General features: G+C 43.8%; 1 protein-coding gene across 2 annotated transcripts in view; it reads right to left on the reverse strand.

The window, feature by feature from the left end:
- Nucleotides 1-1,929: 1,929 nt before the first annotated feature.
- Nucleotides 1,930-15,178, reverse strand: part of ASB16 (ankyrin repeat and SOCS box containing 16) — a 30,875-nt gene continuing 17,626 nt past the window's right edge. For both annotated transcript variants that reach the window (XM_077252515.1, XM_077252517.1), the window contains exons 3-5: nucleotides 4,148-4,637; nucleotides 3,727-3,840; nucleotides 1,930-3,398 (exon numbers count right to left, since the gene is read on the reverse strand). In XM_077252515.1, the coding sequence (XP_077108630.1) occupies nucleotides 3,213-3,398; nucleotides 3,727-3,840; nucleotides 4,148-4,637 (790 nt within the window). In that variant the 3' untranslated portion in view covers nucleotides 1,930-3,212. The remainder of the gene's footprint in view (nucleotides 3,399-3,726; nucleotides 3,841-4,147; nucleotides 4,638-15,178) is intronic.

Here is a 15,178-nt window from a genome sequence, read left to right on the forward strand (position 1 = left end):
GCCATTTTTACACCACTGTTGTTTGATGTTCTCCATACCTTGGGCCACTGGGCAAGGGGTGGAAAGATTTTAAGGGACGTGTTATTTTACAACATCTCTGATGCTTTTACATTATTATTGTGACATTACAGGCAAAAAAAAACCCAATTCTTCCAATTGCTAATACTATTATGTAAGCAATTTTTTAATTCTTTGTATTCTGTTGCTATTTTTCTATTTAGGTAAGATGGGTGACCACCAATATGGCTTCTATAAAAGCTTCCCTGAAGGACATTAGTCAGCCAGATAAGTGACCTAGAAAGACTAGCCATACCAGATGCCAGCCCTGGTAGCATGCATGAGTACTTGAAGCTTTGATCAGTCCTCTGCTGTTTGATCAGTTGCTGCCAGGTCATCACTGGGCATTAAAAAGTAAAGTGTCTCTGGTTTTTACCCCTGAATATTCCAGTTACCCATTGACCAATGGCTCTAGTGATGAACCATGTCTGAACTGAATCCAGCGATTGTGCTGTACGGTGGGTAGCGGGCAGAGTGTTGAAAATCGGAGACACGGTCTTGGTTGGGGCTCGCCCACCTGACATCTAATTTGCATACAGCAAGCAATGGGTTCACTTGATTTTCTCATTTATTTACTACCAGCATGAATGGCAATATGGAGATTCAAACTCCTATCTACATCATCTGCTTCGCGGGCAGTAAGAAGGGTTGGCGTGCTTCCTTGAGCCGGACTGATACACACAGCTGCTTTCTTCCAAAAACAGCACCACACATGTCCACAGGTTGTGTCTGGTATTGCACCTCAAATTCATTTAGGGTAATGGGTGTGAGCTGCAATACCAGACACAATCTGTGGACAGGTGTGGCGCTGTTTTGGTAGGAATCAGCTATGATTTTCTACCCCTATTGTCAGATTAGGTAATGACTTACCCATTACTGTCTAGTTATAGGCTTTCCATTATGGGCTGCCCTGTTATTGTCAGACAGGACAAATCATAGACGCATATTTACAGATTTATTTCTTTAGGGATAACTGATCAAATTGTGTCTGCCTTTTACTAATTTTGATCTTTGTGCAATATTGTAACTTCACACTGGGGATTCTGCCTCTGTTGACATTTACTTGAAATAGCGCCATTCTTATCCATAGGTGATATCTGGTATTGCAGTCCGATCCCTGTCAGTGAACGCTTCATTACCAGGCACCATCAGTGGATAAGAGTGGCGCTGTACATCTGTCCCCTCTACATCCAGCCTTCCTTGGAAAAGCTGGCTCAGTGAATAAGGATTTTACCAGTGTTTACCTTGCTTCGGGACAATGTTCACTTTTATCTTTTCTATGTTAAGTTATAAATAAAATAAAGTTTGTTTAACTGTTAAATGAAAAGTTTTCTAAAGTTTTTTAAACAATATATGGAACAAGACTTTCTAAAGTATGTGTCCTCCTTGTACTATAGGGACTTCTGTCATTGTCTTGTGTGGATGGAAAGGGTTTATGAAATTAAGTCGGTGCTGGTTGGCCGCCAAGTGGCTCCTCTCTGCGGTACAAAGTGGTGTCTCTGCGGTACATTGGTACACGTGGCGTCTCTGCGGTACATTGGTACAAGTGGCGTCTCTCTGCGGTACATTGGTACACGTGGCGCCTCTCTGCGGTACAAAGTGGTGTCTCTGCGGTACATTGGTACACGTGGCGCCTCTCTGCGGTACATTGGTACACGTGGCGCCTCTCTGTGGTACATTGGTACACGTGGCGCCTCTCTGCGGTACATTGGTACACGTGGCGCCTCTCTGCGGTACATTGGTACATGTGGCGCCTCTCCACGGTGCATTGCTACGCACGCCACCGAGAGGCGCATTTCTGCGGTACATTGCTAAGCTGATCCCTGCAGCTGCAGACGGCCGGTGCCAATGATCATCAGTCCTCATCAGATGTTCTTTCCATAGAAGTTTATTGTGACATTATCACACGACATTGGTGTTTCCCTTGATCTACACTCTGGTTACAAAAGCTACAAATCACTATTCCTAAATTCGCCTCTTTTTTTTTTTCCCCTCTATGGCTGCTGGCACATTGTTTGTTTTTTTATTCTCAGAAAAATAAGTTTTAATGACCAGATGAATGTGTACCTGTATCCATGACACATCTGCTACATGGGCTTCATCCAACTATGCGGCCGGGCTGTCTGTAAGATAAGTACTGTACTGCTAGACAGCGTGTGTTCTGATAAATGCAGACATGATCCATCTGGAGTCCTGGACAAACCCAGCTTAATGAATCCAGGAGCCAAAGTGCTCATCACTACTCTGCCAGGGCGGGCGGGCGGTCATCCACTCTTATGAAGTAGTATAGGCTGAAGCTGACGAGCAGCCGCTCATTGGTTGTATCCTGCATGTGACGGCCCCGACATAATCCGGTAATTAAGCTGGGGTTGTCCAGTGGTGGGCTGTCTCTCTAAATGAGTTGCCCACCTACTGAAGAGAGGTAAAAGAAAAAAACAAATTTGTGCTCCCCTCACAGACCAGTGCCGCTTTGACCCCCAGTATCAACATTCAGCAGGGGCAATGAGATGAAGATCAGCTGCAGCATTCATGTTCCATTCAGAAGAAAAAAAATTTGGACCCTGCAGTTGATCTAGGGGCTACATCGCTCACACGGGGGGCACCACTGCTGAGTACGGAGAAGAGGCATCGGTCTGGAAGGCGAATATTGTTTGTTGGAGTTCTGGGATTTTTTTTTTATCTCCTTGGGCCCATTATTGAAGGGTTGTCCAGCAGTAGACAATCCCCTTTGAGGTCAAATGTAAAAAATAATTTAATTTAAAATGCTTATTTTCTTCCAAGGGCCGTATTGCAGCAGTCAACTCCTAGACTGCAGTGTAAAGCATGGGGGAGACAGCCTGAATATCAAAATAACCAAGAGGTAGAATTCCGCCAACTGAAGCAAAGCTAAACAAGAGCCAACTGTGATAAAATAAGTAGATATGCAATGCCAAAACCCAAGTGGCAATTTCTAAAGCAACGACCTATAGGAGATAATCCATGTGCTCCCTTCACCCTACACTCCTGTAAAAGTCGCATTTGGGGTGGGAGACGAGAGACCATGATCTATAATTACTGGACTCTTTCCCTGACTAAAAAAACTTTTTTTTTTTTTTTCTTTCTTTAGCGCCCCCTTCTGGACAGTTTAACGTGAAGTGGAAACTAATTGACACAATTTAGTGAATGGCGCCCTCTGGAACTAGCAGGAGGTAGGCAGTCAGTGTAGCCGGCAGCCTTAGGTCTGCAACCGCTTTGTAGCATAGCCCTTTATATATGTTCCTCACAGCGCAGCGGGCGAGATGTTGGAGGCGACGAGGTTGATTTATAACTTGCAGGACGGACTCATAAAATGTGCGATGCATCTGAAAGCAAAGAAGAAGACATAACGGCTGAGACACAAGACACTCATTGCGTGGCCATAATTCTTAGAGCCGCTCCTTTGCAACTTTTGTAGATTCATAAGTGGGCCAAAGGATTCTTGTTTGGCTTTTTCTGGTAGCCATGTGATTAGCCACCATGTTTTAACGACAGGCAGTCCGACCCCTTATTGTGGACACTGACCAAGAATCCTAACGATTTACCATAAATGTTTGTGCAGAGAAAACTCCATACAGATTTATGTCCTGAAAGTGTTTGGTGCCACGGCCTGAATGGGGTAGATTAGAAAAATAGAACATGCGTCTTCCTTACCTCCCATATTTTAGTGGGCACAGATTGGACCCAGAAATTCCCTGGTGGAATTCGGTCATAGGCGTTGAGAAGGATCTCGAAAGCCAGAGGTGAAGAGGCACAGAATCGCCACATCTGCGGGCACAGAATAGATATAAGACTCACAAGATATGATTTTCTTATTAGGTCTGTTTAAAGGGTTATTGTGACCAGGGCCGATCCCTGGGACCCCCAATAACTGTATAATGCCATATTAGAATGGATCAGTGTCCACCATGCTTGCCACCCTCCATTGTCTATGGGATTGCGTGAGACAGCCAAGCGCTTACCCTGAGACCACTACATACACAGATGAAGCAGAGCCGAGATTGTCCTTTCACCATGGACATTACAATGTATAGGATCGTCAATATATCAACCTTGGAATGGCGGCTTTCCTTACCTTGATATCGGGGAGCTCTGCACCGTGATTAAGGAGTGTCTGTACCACTTGCTGGGTCTGGCACTCGTAATCCAAACACACCTGCAACGTACAGTCCAGAGGCGTGAAACCTGCACAGTTTGTCGCATTAACAGATGCCCCCTTGTCCAGAAGCAACTGCACCAATCCAAGATGGCAATTGGCACTGGCATTGTGGAGGGGTCCATGGCCCTTCTTCCCTGGCATCCTGGGATCCACTCCGGCTTTCAGGAGCATTTCTACCAACCTCAAATACCTAGCATGGTCTTGGGGGTATTCACAGGCGGCGCATGCTGAATTCAGGGGTGTCTCCCCCTCACGATTACGGGCACATGGGTCAGCACCAAGGCTTAGGTATAATGCCACATGTTCCTCCAGACCTCGAGAAGAAGCCACATGTAGTGGGGTGGCACGGGTATAATGGCATGGAAGATTGATGAGGGCGCCATAGTCCAAAAGTAGCTTTGCACACCTGAGAAAAAAGCGAGTAAAACGGGTGTAACAGTCACATGTAAATTCTGTGTCTATTAATACAATATGTGATGCATGGCGTCCAGGGAACAAGACCTCCATAGTTCTATGCCTGATAGAACATGGCACGGTATGACATTGTCTCTGCTGGGCCTCCGTATGCCAATCACTATGGCTGCCATATTACTTGAAGGTTGGGCTGAGCTGAAATACAGCCAAGTGCATGGCACCAATAGGAGCCAGGAAATATGTGTTTATGTCATGTTATGTTATGCCATGTATGTGTTTATGTCATTTATGTCCATGAATCAGCCTCTTAGAACACACCTTATGGGAGCTTTGGGGAATAGTCAGCGAGCACCTAGGAGATACATCTGTAGTTTGCGGGTTGTACATCTAGGCGGATGGAGAGGAAATAGAAAGCTAATTCGAAGGCGTTGGGCGCCAACACAAAAAGGGCCCCATGCACTATGTGCCACTTCTAATATTGGAGTCTTTTTATGTGGCAAAAAGGCCTTCAGGCATCAGGGCCTGGATTAAACTACTACCCCCAAACTCCCTATACAGTGGATATAAAAAGTCTATACCCCCTATAAAAATGCCAGGGTTTTGTCATTTTTCCACCTTTAACCCCTTCACCCCCAAGGGTGGTTTGCACGTTAATGACCGGGCCAATTTTTACAATTCTGACCACTGTCCCTTTATGAGGCTATAACTCTGGAACGCTTTGACGGATCTTGGCGATTCTGACATTGTTTTCTTGTGACATATTGTACTTCATGTTAGTGGTAAAATTTATTCGATATAACTTGCGTTTATTTGTGAAAAAAATGGAAATTTGGCGAAAATTTTGAAAATTTAGCAATTTTCCAACTTTGAATTTTTATGCCCTTAAATCACAGACATATGTCACGCAAAATACTTAATAAGTAACATTTCCCACATGTCTACTTTACATCAGTACAATTTTGGAACCAAAATTTTTTTTTGTGACGGAGTTATAAGGGTTAAAAGTTGACCAGCAATTTCTCATTTTTACAACACCATTTTTTTTTAGGGACCACATCTCATTTGAAGTCATTTTGAGGGGTCTATATGATAGAAAATACTCAAGTGTGACACCATTCTAAAAACTGCACCCCTCAAGGTGCTCAAAACCACATTCAAGAAGTTTATTAACCCTTCAGGTGTTTCACAGGAATTTTTGGAATGTTTAAATAAAAATGAACATTTAACTTTTTTTCACACAAAATTTAATTCAGCTCCAATTTGTTTTATTTTACCAAGGGTAACAGGAGAAAATGGACCCCCAAAGTTGTTGTACAATTTGTCCTGAGTACGCTGATACCCCATATGTGGGGGTAAACCACTGTTTGGGCGTATGGCAGAGCTCGGAAGGAAAGGAGCGCCATTTGACTTTTCAATGCAAAATTGACTGGAATTGAGATGGGACGCCATGTTGCGTTTGGAGAGCCCCTGATGTGCCTAAACACTGAAACCCCCTACAAGTGACACCATTTTGGAAAGTAGACCCCCTAAGGAACTTATCTTGATGTGTGGTGAGCACTTTGACCCACCAAGTGCTTCACAGAAGTTTATAATGCAGAGCCGTAAAAATAAAAAATCATATTTTTTCACAAAAATGATCTTTTCGCCCCCAATTTTTTATTTTCCCAAGGGTAAGAGAAGAAATTGGACCGCAAAAAATGTTGTGCAATTTGTCCTGAGTACGCTGATACCCCATATGTGGGTGTAAACCATTGTTTGGGCGCATGGCAGAGCTTGGAAGGGAAGGAGCGCCATTTGACTTTTCAATGCAAAATTGACTGGAATTGAGATGGGACGCCATGTTGCGTTTGGAGAGCCCCTGATGTGCCTAAACACTGAAACCCCCTACAAGTGACACCATTTTGGAAAGTAGACCCCCTAAGGAACTTATCTTGATGTGTGGTGAGCACTTTGACCCACCAAGTGCTTCACAGAAGTTTATAATGCAGAGCCGTAAAAATAAAAAATCATATTTTTTCACAAAAATGATCTTTTCGCCCCCAATTTTTTATTTTCCCAAGGGTAAGAGAAGAAATTGGACCGCAAAAAATGTTGTGCAATTTGTCCTGAGTACGCTGATACCCCATATGTGGGTGTAAACCATTGTTTGGGCGCATGGCAGAGCTTGGAAGGGAAGGAGCGCCATTTGACTTTTCAATGCAAAATTGACTGGAATTGAGATGGGACACCATGTTGCGTTTGGAGAGCCCCTGATGTGCCTAAACATTGAAACTCCCTACAAGTGACACCATTTTGGAAAGTAGACCCCCTAAGGAACTTATCTAGATGTGTGGTGAGCACTTTGACCCACCAAGTGCTTCACAGAAGTTTATAATGCAGAGCCGTAAAAATAAAAAATCATATTTTTTTCACAAAAATGATCTTTTTGCCCCCAATTTTTTATTTTCCCAAGGGTAAGAGAAGAAATTGGACCCCAAAAAATGTTGTGCAATTTGTCCTGAGTACGCTGATACCCCATATGTGGGTGTAAACCATTGTTTGGGCGCATGGCAGAGCTTGGAAGGGAAGGAGCGCCATTTGACTTTTCAATGCAAAATTGACTGGAATTGAGATGGGACGCCATGTTGCGTTTGGAGAGCCCCTGATGTGCCTAAACATTGAAACTCCCTACAAGTGACACCATTTTGGAAAGTAGACCCCCTAAGGAACTTATCTAGATGTGTTTTGAGAGCTTTGAACCCCCAAGTGTTTCACTACAGATTATAACGCAGAGCCGTGAAAATAATTTTTTTTTTTTCTCAAAAATGATTTTTTAGCCCCCAGCTTTGTATTTTTACAAGGGTAACAGAATAAATTGGACCCCAAAATTTGTTTTCCAATTTGTCCTGAGTACGCTGATACCCCATATGTGGGGGGGAACCACTGTTTGGGCGCATGACAGAGCTCGGAAGGGAAGGAGCGCCATTTGGAATGCAGACTTAAATGGATTGGTCAGCAGCCGTCACGTTGCATTTGCAGAGCCCCTGATGTACCCAAACAGTACAAACCCCCCACAAGTGACCCCATATTGGAAACTAGACCTCCCAAGGAACTTATCTAGATGTGTTTTGAGAACTTTGAACCCCCAAGTGTTTCACTAAAGTTTATAGCGCAAATCCGTGAAAATAAAACATCTTTTTTTCCCACAAAAATGATTTTTAGCCCCCCCAATTTTTATTTTCCTAAGGATAACAAGAGAGCTTGGACCCCAGAAGTTGTTGTTCAATTTGTCCCGAGTACGCTGATAACACATATGTTGGGGTAAACCCCTTTTTGGGCGCACGGGAGAGCTCGGAAGGGAAGGAGCACTGTTTTACTTTTTCAACGCAGAATTGGCTGGAATTGAGATTGGACGCCATGTCGCGCTTGGAGAGCCCCTGATGTGCCTGGACAGTGGAAACTCCCCAATTCTACCTGAAACCCTAACCCAAACACACCCCTAACCCTAATCCCAACGGTAACCCTAACCACACCCCTAGCCCTGACACACCCATAATTCTAATCCCAACCCTAATCCGAACGTAAATGTAATCCAAACCCTAACTTTAGCCCCAACCCTAACTTTAGCCCCAACCCTAACTTTAGCCCCAACCCTAACTTTACCTCCAACCCTAGCCCTAACCCTAACCCTAACCCTACCCCTAACCCTAACCCTAAACGTGACTGAAATACGTGGCACTGAAATATGTGGCACTGAAATACGTGGCACTGAAATACGTGGCACTTAAATACGTGGCACTTAAATACGTGGCACTGAAATACGTGGCACTTAAATACGTGGCACTGAAATACGTGGCACTGAAATACGTGGCACTGAAATACGTGGCACTTAAATATGTGGCACTGAAATATGTGATACGTGGCACTTAAATACGTGGCACTGAAATACGTGGCACTGAAATACGTGGCACTTAAATACGTGGCACTGAAATATGTGATACGTGGCACTTAAATACGTGGCACTGAAATACATGGCACTGAAATACGTGGCACTGAAATACGTGGCACTTAAATACGTGGCACTGAAACACGTGGCACTGAAATACGTGATACGTGGCACTGAAATACGTGGCACTGAAATACGTGGCACTGAAATATGTGATACGTGGCACTTAAATACGTGGCACTGAAATACATGGCACTGAAATACGTGGCACTGAAATACGTGGCACTGAAATACGTGGCACTTAAATACGTGGCACTGAAACACGTGGCACTGAAATACGTGATACGTGGCACTGAAATACGTGGCACTGAAATACGTGGCACTGAAATACGTGGCACTGAAACACGTGCAACTGTAATACGTGGTACTAAAATATGTGGCACTGAAATACGTGATACGTGGCACTGAAATACGTGATACGTGGCACTGAAATACGTGGCACTGAAACACGTGGCACTGAAATACGTGATACATTGCCCTGAAATACGTGGCACTGAAATACGTGGCACTGAAATACGTGGCACTGAAATACGTGGCACTATGACTGTCAGAAAATGTTCATTAAACAGTTAGGGGTGAGGTTAGGGGTAGAGTTAGGGTTAGGGTTTGGATCCCTTTATCACAATGATGGTGGTGGGTGGCTTTTCAGTGTTTTTTCTGTTTTTTTTTCGATAAAAATGCATGCGTTTTTAACGCAAACAAACGCATGTGCTTAAAAACGCAAGAAAATACTGCAGGTTGTATTTCTGAAAATTAACGCATGCAGAAAAAAACCGCATGCGTTTGAAAACGCGACCAAACGTGTACAAAAAAACCGCATGCGTTTTCAATGTTAAATATAGGGAAAAAACGCATGCGTTTTTTTGTGCAAAAAACGCTGCAGACAAAAACGCAAGTGTGAAACCAGCGACGCTTTTTATAGCAAAAAGTTTTTGCGTCTCCACATTTTGAGAGCTATAATTTTTCCACATTTTGCTCCACAGAGTCATGTGAGGTCTTGTTTTTTGCGGGACGAGTTGACGTTTTTATTGGTAACATTTTCGGACACGTGACCATTTTTGATCGCTTTTTATTCCGATTTTTGTGAGGCAGAATGACCAAAAACCAGCAATTCCTGAATTTCTTTTGGGAGAGGCGTTTATACCGTTCCGCGTTTGGTAAAATTGATAAAGCAGTTTTATTCTTCGGGTCAGTACGATTACAGCGATATCTCATTTATATCATTTTTTTTATGTTTTGGCGCTTTTATACGATAAAAAGTATTTTATAGAAAAAATAATTATTTTGGTATCGCTTTATTCTCAGGACTATAACTTTTTTATTTTTTTGCTGATGATGCTGTATGGCGGCTTGTTTTTTGCGGGACAAGATGGCGTTTTCAGCGCTACCATGGATATTTATATCAGTCTTTTTGATCGCGTGTTATTCCACTTTTTGTTCGGCGGTATGGTAATAAAGCGTTGTTTTTTGCCTCGTTTTTTTTTTTTTTTTCTTACGGTGTTTACTGAAGGGGTTAACTAGTGGGGCAGTTTTATAGGTGGGGTCGTTACGGACGCGGCGATACTAAATATGTGTACTTTTATTGTTTTGTTTTTTTTATTTAGATAAAGAAATGTATTTATGGGAATAATATATATTTTTTTTTTTCCATTATTTTGGAATATTTTTTTTTATTTTTTTTTACACATTTGGAAATTTTTTTTTTTACTTTTTTACTTTGCCCCAGGGGGGGACAATACAGATCGGTGATCTGCCAGTTTGCATAGCACTCTGACAGATCACCGATCTGCGAGAAGTGCAGGCTGCTTCACAGTGTCTGCTCTGAGCAGGCGTCTGTGAAGCCACCTCCCTCCCTGCAGGACCCGGATCCGCGGCCATCTTGGATCCGGGTCTGGAGCAGGCAGGGAGGGAGGTAAGACCCTCGCAGCAACGCGATCACATCGCGTTGCTGCGGGGGGCTCAGGGAAGCCCGCAGGGAGCCCCCTCCCTGCGCGATGCTTCCCTGCACCGCCGGCACATCGCGATCATGTTTGATCGCGGTGTGCCGGGGGTTAATGTGCCGGGGGCGGTCCGTGACCGCTCCTGGCACATAGTGCCGGATGTCAGCTGCGATATGCAGCCGACACCCGGCCGCGATCGGCCGCGCTCCCCCCGTGAGCGCGGCCGATCGGCTATGACGTACTATCCCGTCGGCGGTCATACGGGCCCACCCCACCTCGACGGGATAGTACGTCGGATGTCAGGAAGGGGTTAAAGGGAACCTGTCACCCCCTCCCCCCCAGGTGTATGAAACTAAAAGAGCCACCTTGTGCAGCAGTAATGCCTCATTCTGACAAGATAGCTCTTTTAGTTCTGGGTGCTGTAACTAGAGAAATAATCAGTTTTATAATTTGTCTGAAATACCTTGTCTTCAGTCAAGTAGGCCGGCGTTTCCCCCCTGCTTCAGACAGCAGACAGCTGTCACTCACATCTTTTTGGCGGCGGGCGCCACCTCCTCCTCGCCGCTGTTTTCAAAATAGCCGGCGCCTGCGCTCTCATCCCCTGCCTGGTGCAGGCGCAGTGAGCGCTGCCCGTCTGTCCTCATATGCAGCCCAGCTGACTGCGCCTGCGCGGCCGCCCTGCTTGTGATTCCCAGCCCCACAGTGACTTATGATTTATTCACATTGCGGAGCGGGGATTCACAAGCAGGGCGGCCGCGCAGGCGCAGTCAGCTTGGCTGCATATGAGGACAGACGGGCAGCGCTCACTGCGCCTGCACCAGGTAGGGGATAAGAGCGCAGGCGCCGGCTATTTTGAAAACAGCGGTGAGGAGGAGGTGGCGCCCGCCGCCAAAAAGATGTGAGTGACAGCTGTCTGCTGTCTGAAGCAGGGGGGAAACGCCAGCCTCCTTGACTGAAGACAAGGTATTTCAGACAAATTATAAAACTGATTATTTCTCTAGTTACAGCACCCAGAACTAAAAGAGCCATCTTGTCAGAATGAGGCATTACTGCTGCACAAGGTGGCTCTTTTAGTTTCATACGCCTGGGGGGGGGGGGGTGACAGGTTCCTTTTAATGTCACTCATAATCTGTGCAATTCATTTGAAAAACAAACTGAAATTGTTTCGGATTTAAAAAAAAAAAAAAAAACAACAATAAGGCTACTTTCACACTAGCGTCGTGCACTGCATGTCGCAATGCGACGTGCCGACGCTAGCGTTGAAAGCGCCTCACAACGGGGGCAGCGGATGCAGTTTTTCAACGCATCCGCCGCCCCATTGTGAGGTCCGGGGAGGAGGGGGCGGAGTTCAGGCCGCGCATGCGCGGTTCGAAATGGCGGACATGACGCACAAAAAAAGTTACATGTAGCGTTTCTTTGTGGCGGCGGTCCGCCAAAACACGACGCATCCGTCGCACGACGGTTGCGACGTGTGGCAATACGTCGCTAATGCAAGTCTATGGAGAAAAAACGCATCCTGCAAGCAATTTTGCAGGATGCGTTTTTTATCAAAAACGACGCATTGCGACGGAGGCCAAACGACGCTAGTGTGAAAGTAGCCTAATAATGTGGTTGTGTAAATATCTGCACCCCTCGGCCCGCCTCGCTCCTACACTGAGTGCAATTCGAGAAAAAAAAAATGGCATTTCCCTCTGATCAATGTTTGCGATTCAGTGAGGCAGTGTTCATCTGTGAGTTTCTCCTCAGCGGTAATCCGGTTAAGGAAAAAAACTGCAGCATGCTGGGTATGGCCGCGGGTATCGGAGAAGATTCACCAATGTAAGTCAGTGGGGGCGCGAATAAAAAACTACACATCTCAGAGGAACCACGAAATTTCATGAGCCAGGTACAGTAAATTCTCAACCCGAACCGTCAGAATAGTGTGTGATTTTATTACCGGGTTAGTATTGGGGGTTGCCTGATAGACCCCTCTCCGTTTCTAACACCAAGGCTTGATGGCAGCTGTGATTTTTGACAATTCACATCTGTCATTAACCCCAACTACCATTACCCCGATTCCTACCGCTCCAGAGCAATCATGAAGAGGTGGGCAAAGCACCAGAATTGGAGCATCTAAGGCTGGTATTTTAGGCTGGGAAGGGGCCAATAACCATGGACCTTCAGCCTAATAATACAAGCCCATAGCTGTCTGCTTTACCATTGCTGGTTATAGAAAATAGGGGGACCCCATATTGTTAGTCTTAATTATTTATTAGGTTAGTCAAAGCTAAACATAATTTTGTGCCACATGAAAGACGCTAAAGGGGCAAGTTAATTACATGTAGGAGGCTTGTGACATATCTACAAGACATCTAGCTATTCTATATTGATCTATTATATGTATCTATTTATTATCTATCTGTTATACCATATATATAATATTTCTATCATCTATCTATATCTTTACATAAGATTGCTTTATTAATTTATTTATTAAAATGATACCTTGGTTGATGAAATCCGTCTTGTGGTCGTTGTGTAATCAGGCCTCCCTGGAGCATGAGCATATCATTAAGTCAAAACTGAAAATAAAGATTAAAAAACAACCACAAGACGGATTTGATAACGCCAGGTATCATTTTAATCAGTATAACGGCGCCGACCTGACACTGTCTGTAGGTTACTGTGCACAATCCTACTGACAGGTTCACTTTAATGTTGCTGTAGGACTCTTTGGCAGCCTCTCAGACTAATTTTACTCTCTTTTCATTAGTTTTTGAGGGACGTCCAGTTCTAGATAATGTCACTGTTGTGCCAAGTTAAGCCACGTCTTGATAACCATCTTTGCAATGTTCCATGGTATATCTAATCCCTTGGAATTTTTTTTGAACCCTTATCCTGAATAACTTTCAACAATGAGATAACCTTTGCTGTGTTGTAAGCTGTTTATGAACCAAGGTTTTTGTTGTAAAAATGCAACTGAGAAAATATTAATAAAACCCTACTAGGATAGCTAAACTTTATATGGGGTTAATCAGAAGCACTGTTTATGAAGACAGCTCTGGACTGATGACTGTTTATCCTGAGTGTAAATGTATTGGATAATTTTGAACACATCCCCAATTATAAGAGGGTGTTCACACTTAAGCAACCACATTGTATAGTTGTTATTTTTAGTTTCCTCCTTTAAATGATTTTATTTTATTTCAATCGATTCATACAGATTACCGATGACATTAAAGGTGGAAAAAAAAAATTTAAATGGTTCTTTTTGGTATCATTTTTTTACATGATAAAAACAAAAATGGCATCTTAACAGGGGCGTGTAGACTTTGTTTTATATACACTATAGGTGCTCCTTCTGGGAGGAGAACCCGAGTGATCAGCAGATTTCCAGTTCGCATTATTGGGCATGCTCTTCACCATGGTGTTGGTCCAGGCCTTGCACGCCTGAAGGTTATGTTCACATGGAATTTTTGAGATGGATAAACAAAAGTTTTCAAACAGTAAGCACTTCAGGAAACGCTTCTTTTTTGGGGAGTTTTGGGAGGAAATGACCTTTTCCTGAAAAGGTTTTGAAGACGTTGGAAGAGTTTCTTCCTCATTCCACAGAATGAAAAATAAAAAGACTAAAAAACAACAGTGAAAAAGACCACTAAAAACATGGGAAAACCCTAAAAAAAAAGGAAAACCAGAAAAAAAATAGAAAAAACGACCAAAAAATATGACACAAAAGACACTTTAAGTAAAAAAAAAAAAAGTGCAGAGATTCATGCAGCGTCTTCTGCTTGAAAAACTCGTCGGGTTCACCTGAAAAGAAGTTGCATGCAGTTTTCAAAACCTCTTCAGGAAAAAAAATGCTTAAAAATCTCATGTGAACAGCAGAATGGATTTCCCATACAAATTAATAGGATGGGTTTTCCAGCCTTTATTTGAAGAGGATTTTGAAACAGATCCACTCCAAAAAACAACTCAAAAATTCAGTGTGAACATAGTGTAAGAAATGCTATAAGGAAAATTAAAAGGGTTGTCCACTACTAGGACAACCCATTTGCGATATAAAGATTTGCTTCCATTAAAATATAAACACCTATACTCACCTCCCGAGCCAGGGAATTTTCAGGGGTGTCGGCACTTGCGTTCCCAGGACTCACATGAGGTTGTTGCGTCATGAGAGCCCTAAGCCCAATCAGCGTTATCATCACTGTCCCCACCTTCAAACGTAAAAGTTATCAAGGGGAAGTGAGCAGCCAGAGACAGTTCTGACTTCCTGTTGATGACACCAGACCTGACTGGGGTGCAGGGCTCAGGTAACCTAACAACCTCACATGAGCCCTGAAAATGCAAGTGCCAACACTACTGGAACGGCGCCGGCACAGGCGGTGAGTATAGGTGTTTTTATTTTAATGGAGCAAACATTCAGATCGAGAAGGACATGTTCTTGTAGTGGTTGATAGTAGTGGACAGCCCCTTTAAAATAAGAAGGGCTAATCCATAAGAGTCATAAATTCTTCTGGTGAAATTAGTCTCACTGCCATTGTTTTTTATTATTCATGACCATGAACGTTGGTTATTCACGAGAAGAGTAGACCTTCTCGAGGTCAAGGTTGTCATTGACCAAGGTCCATC

The sequence above is a fragment of the Ranitomeya variabilis genome, chromosome 4 (assembly GCF_051348905.1).
Source record: "Ranitomeya variabilis isolate aRanVar5 chromosome 4, aRanVar5.hap1, whole genome shotgun sequence".
In the NCBI taxonomy this organism is placed as follows: Eukaryota; Metazoa; Chordata; class Amphibia; order Anura; family Dendrobatidae; genus Ranitomeya; species Ranitomeya variabilis.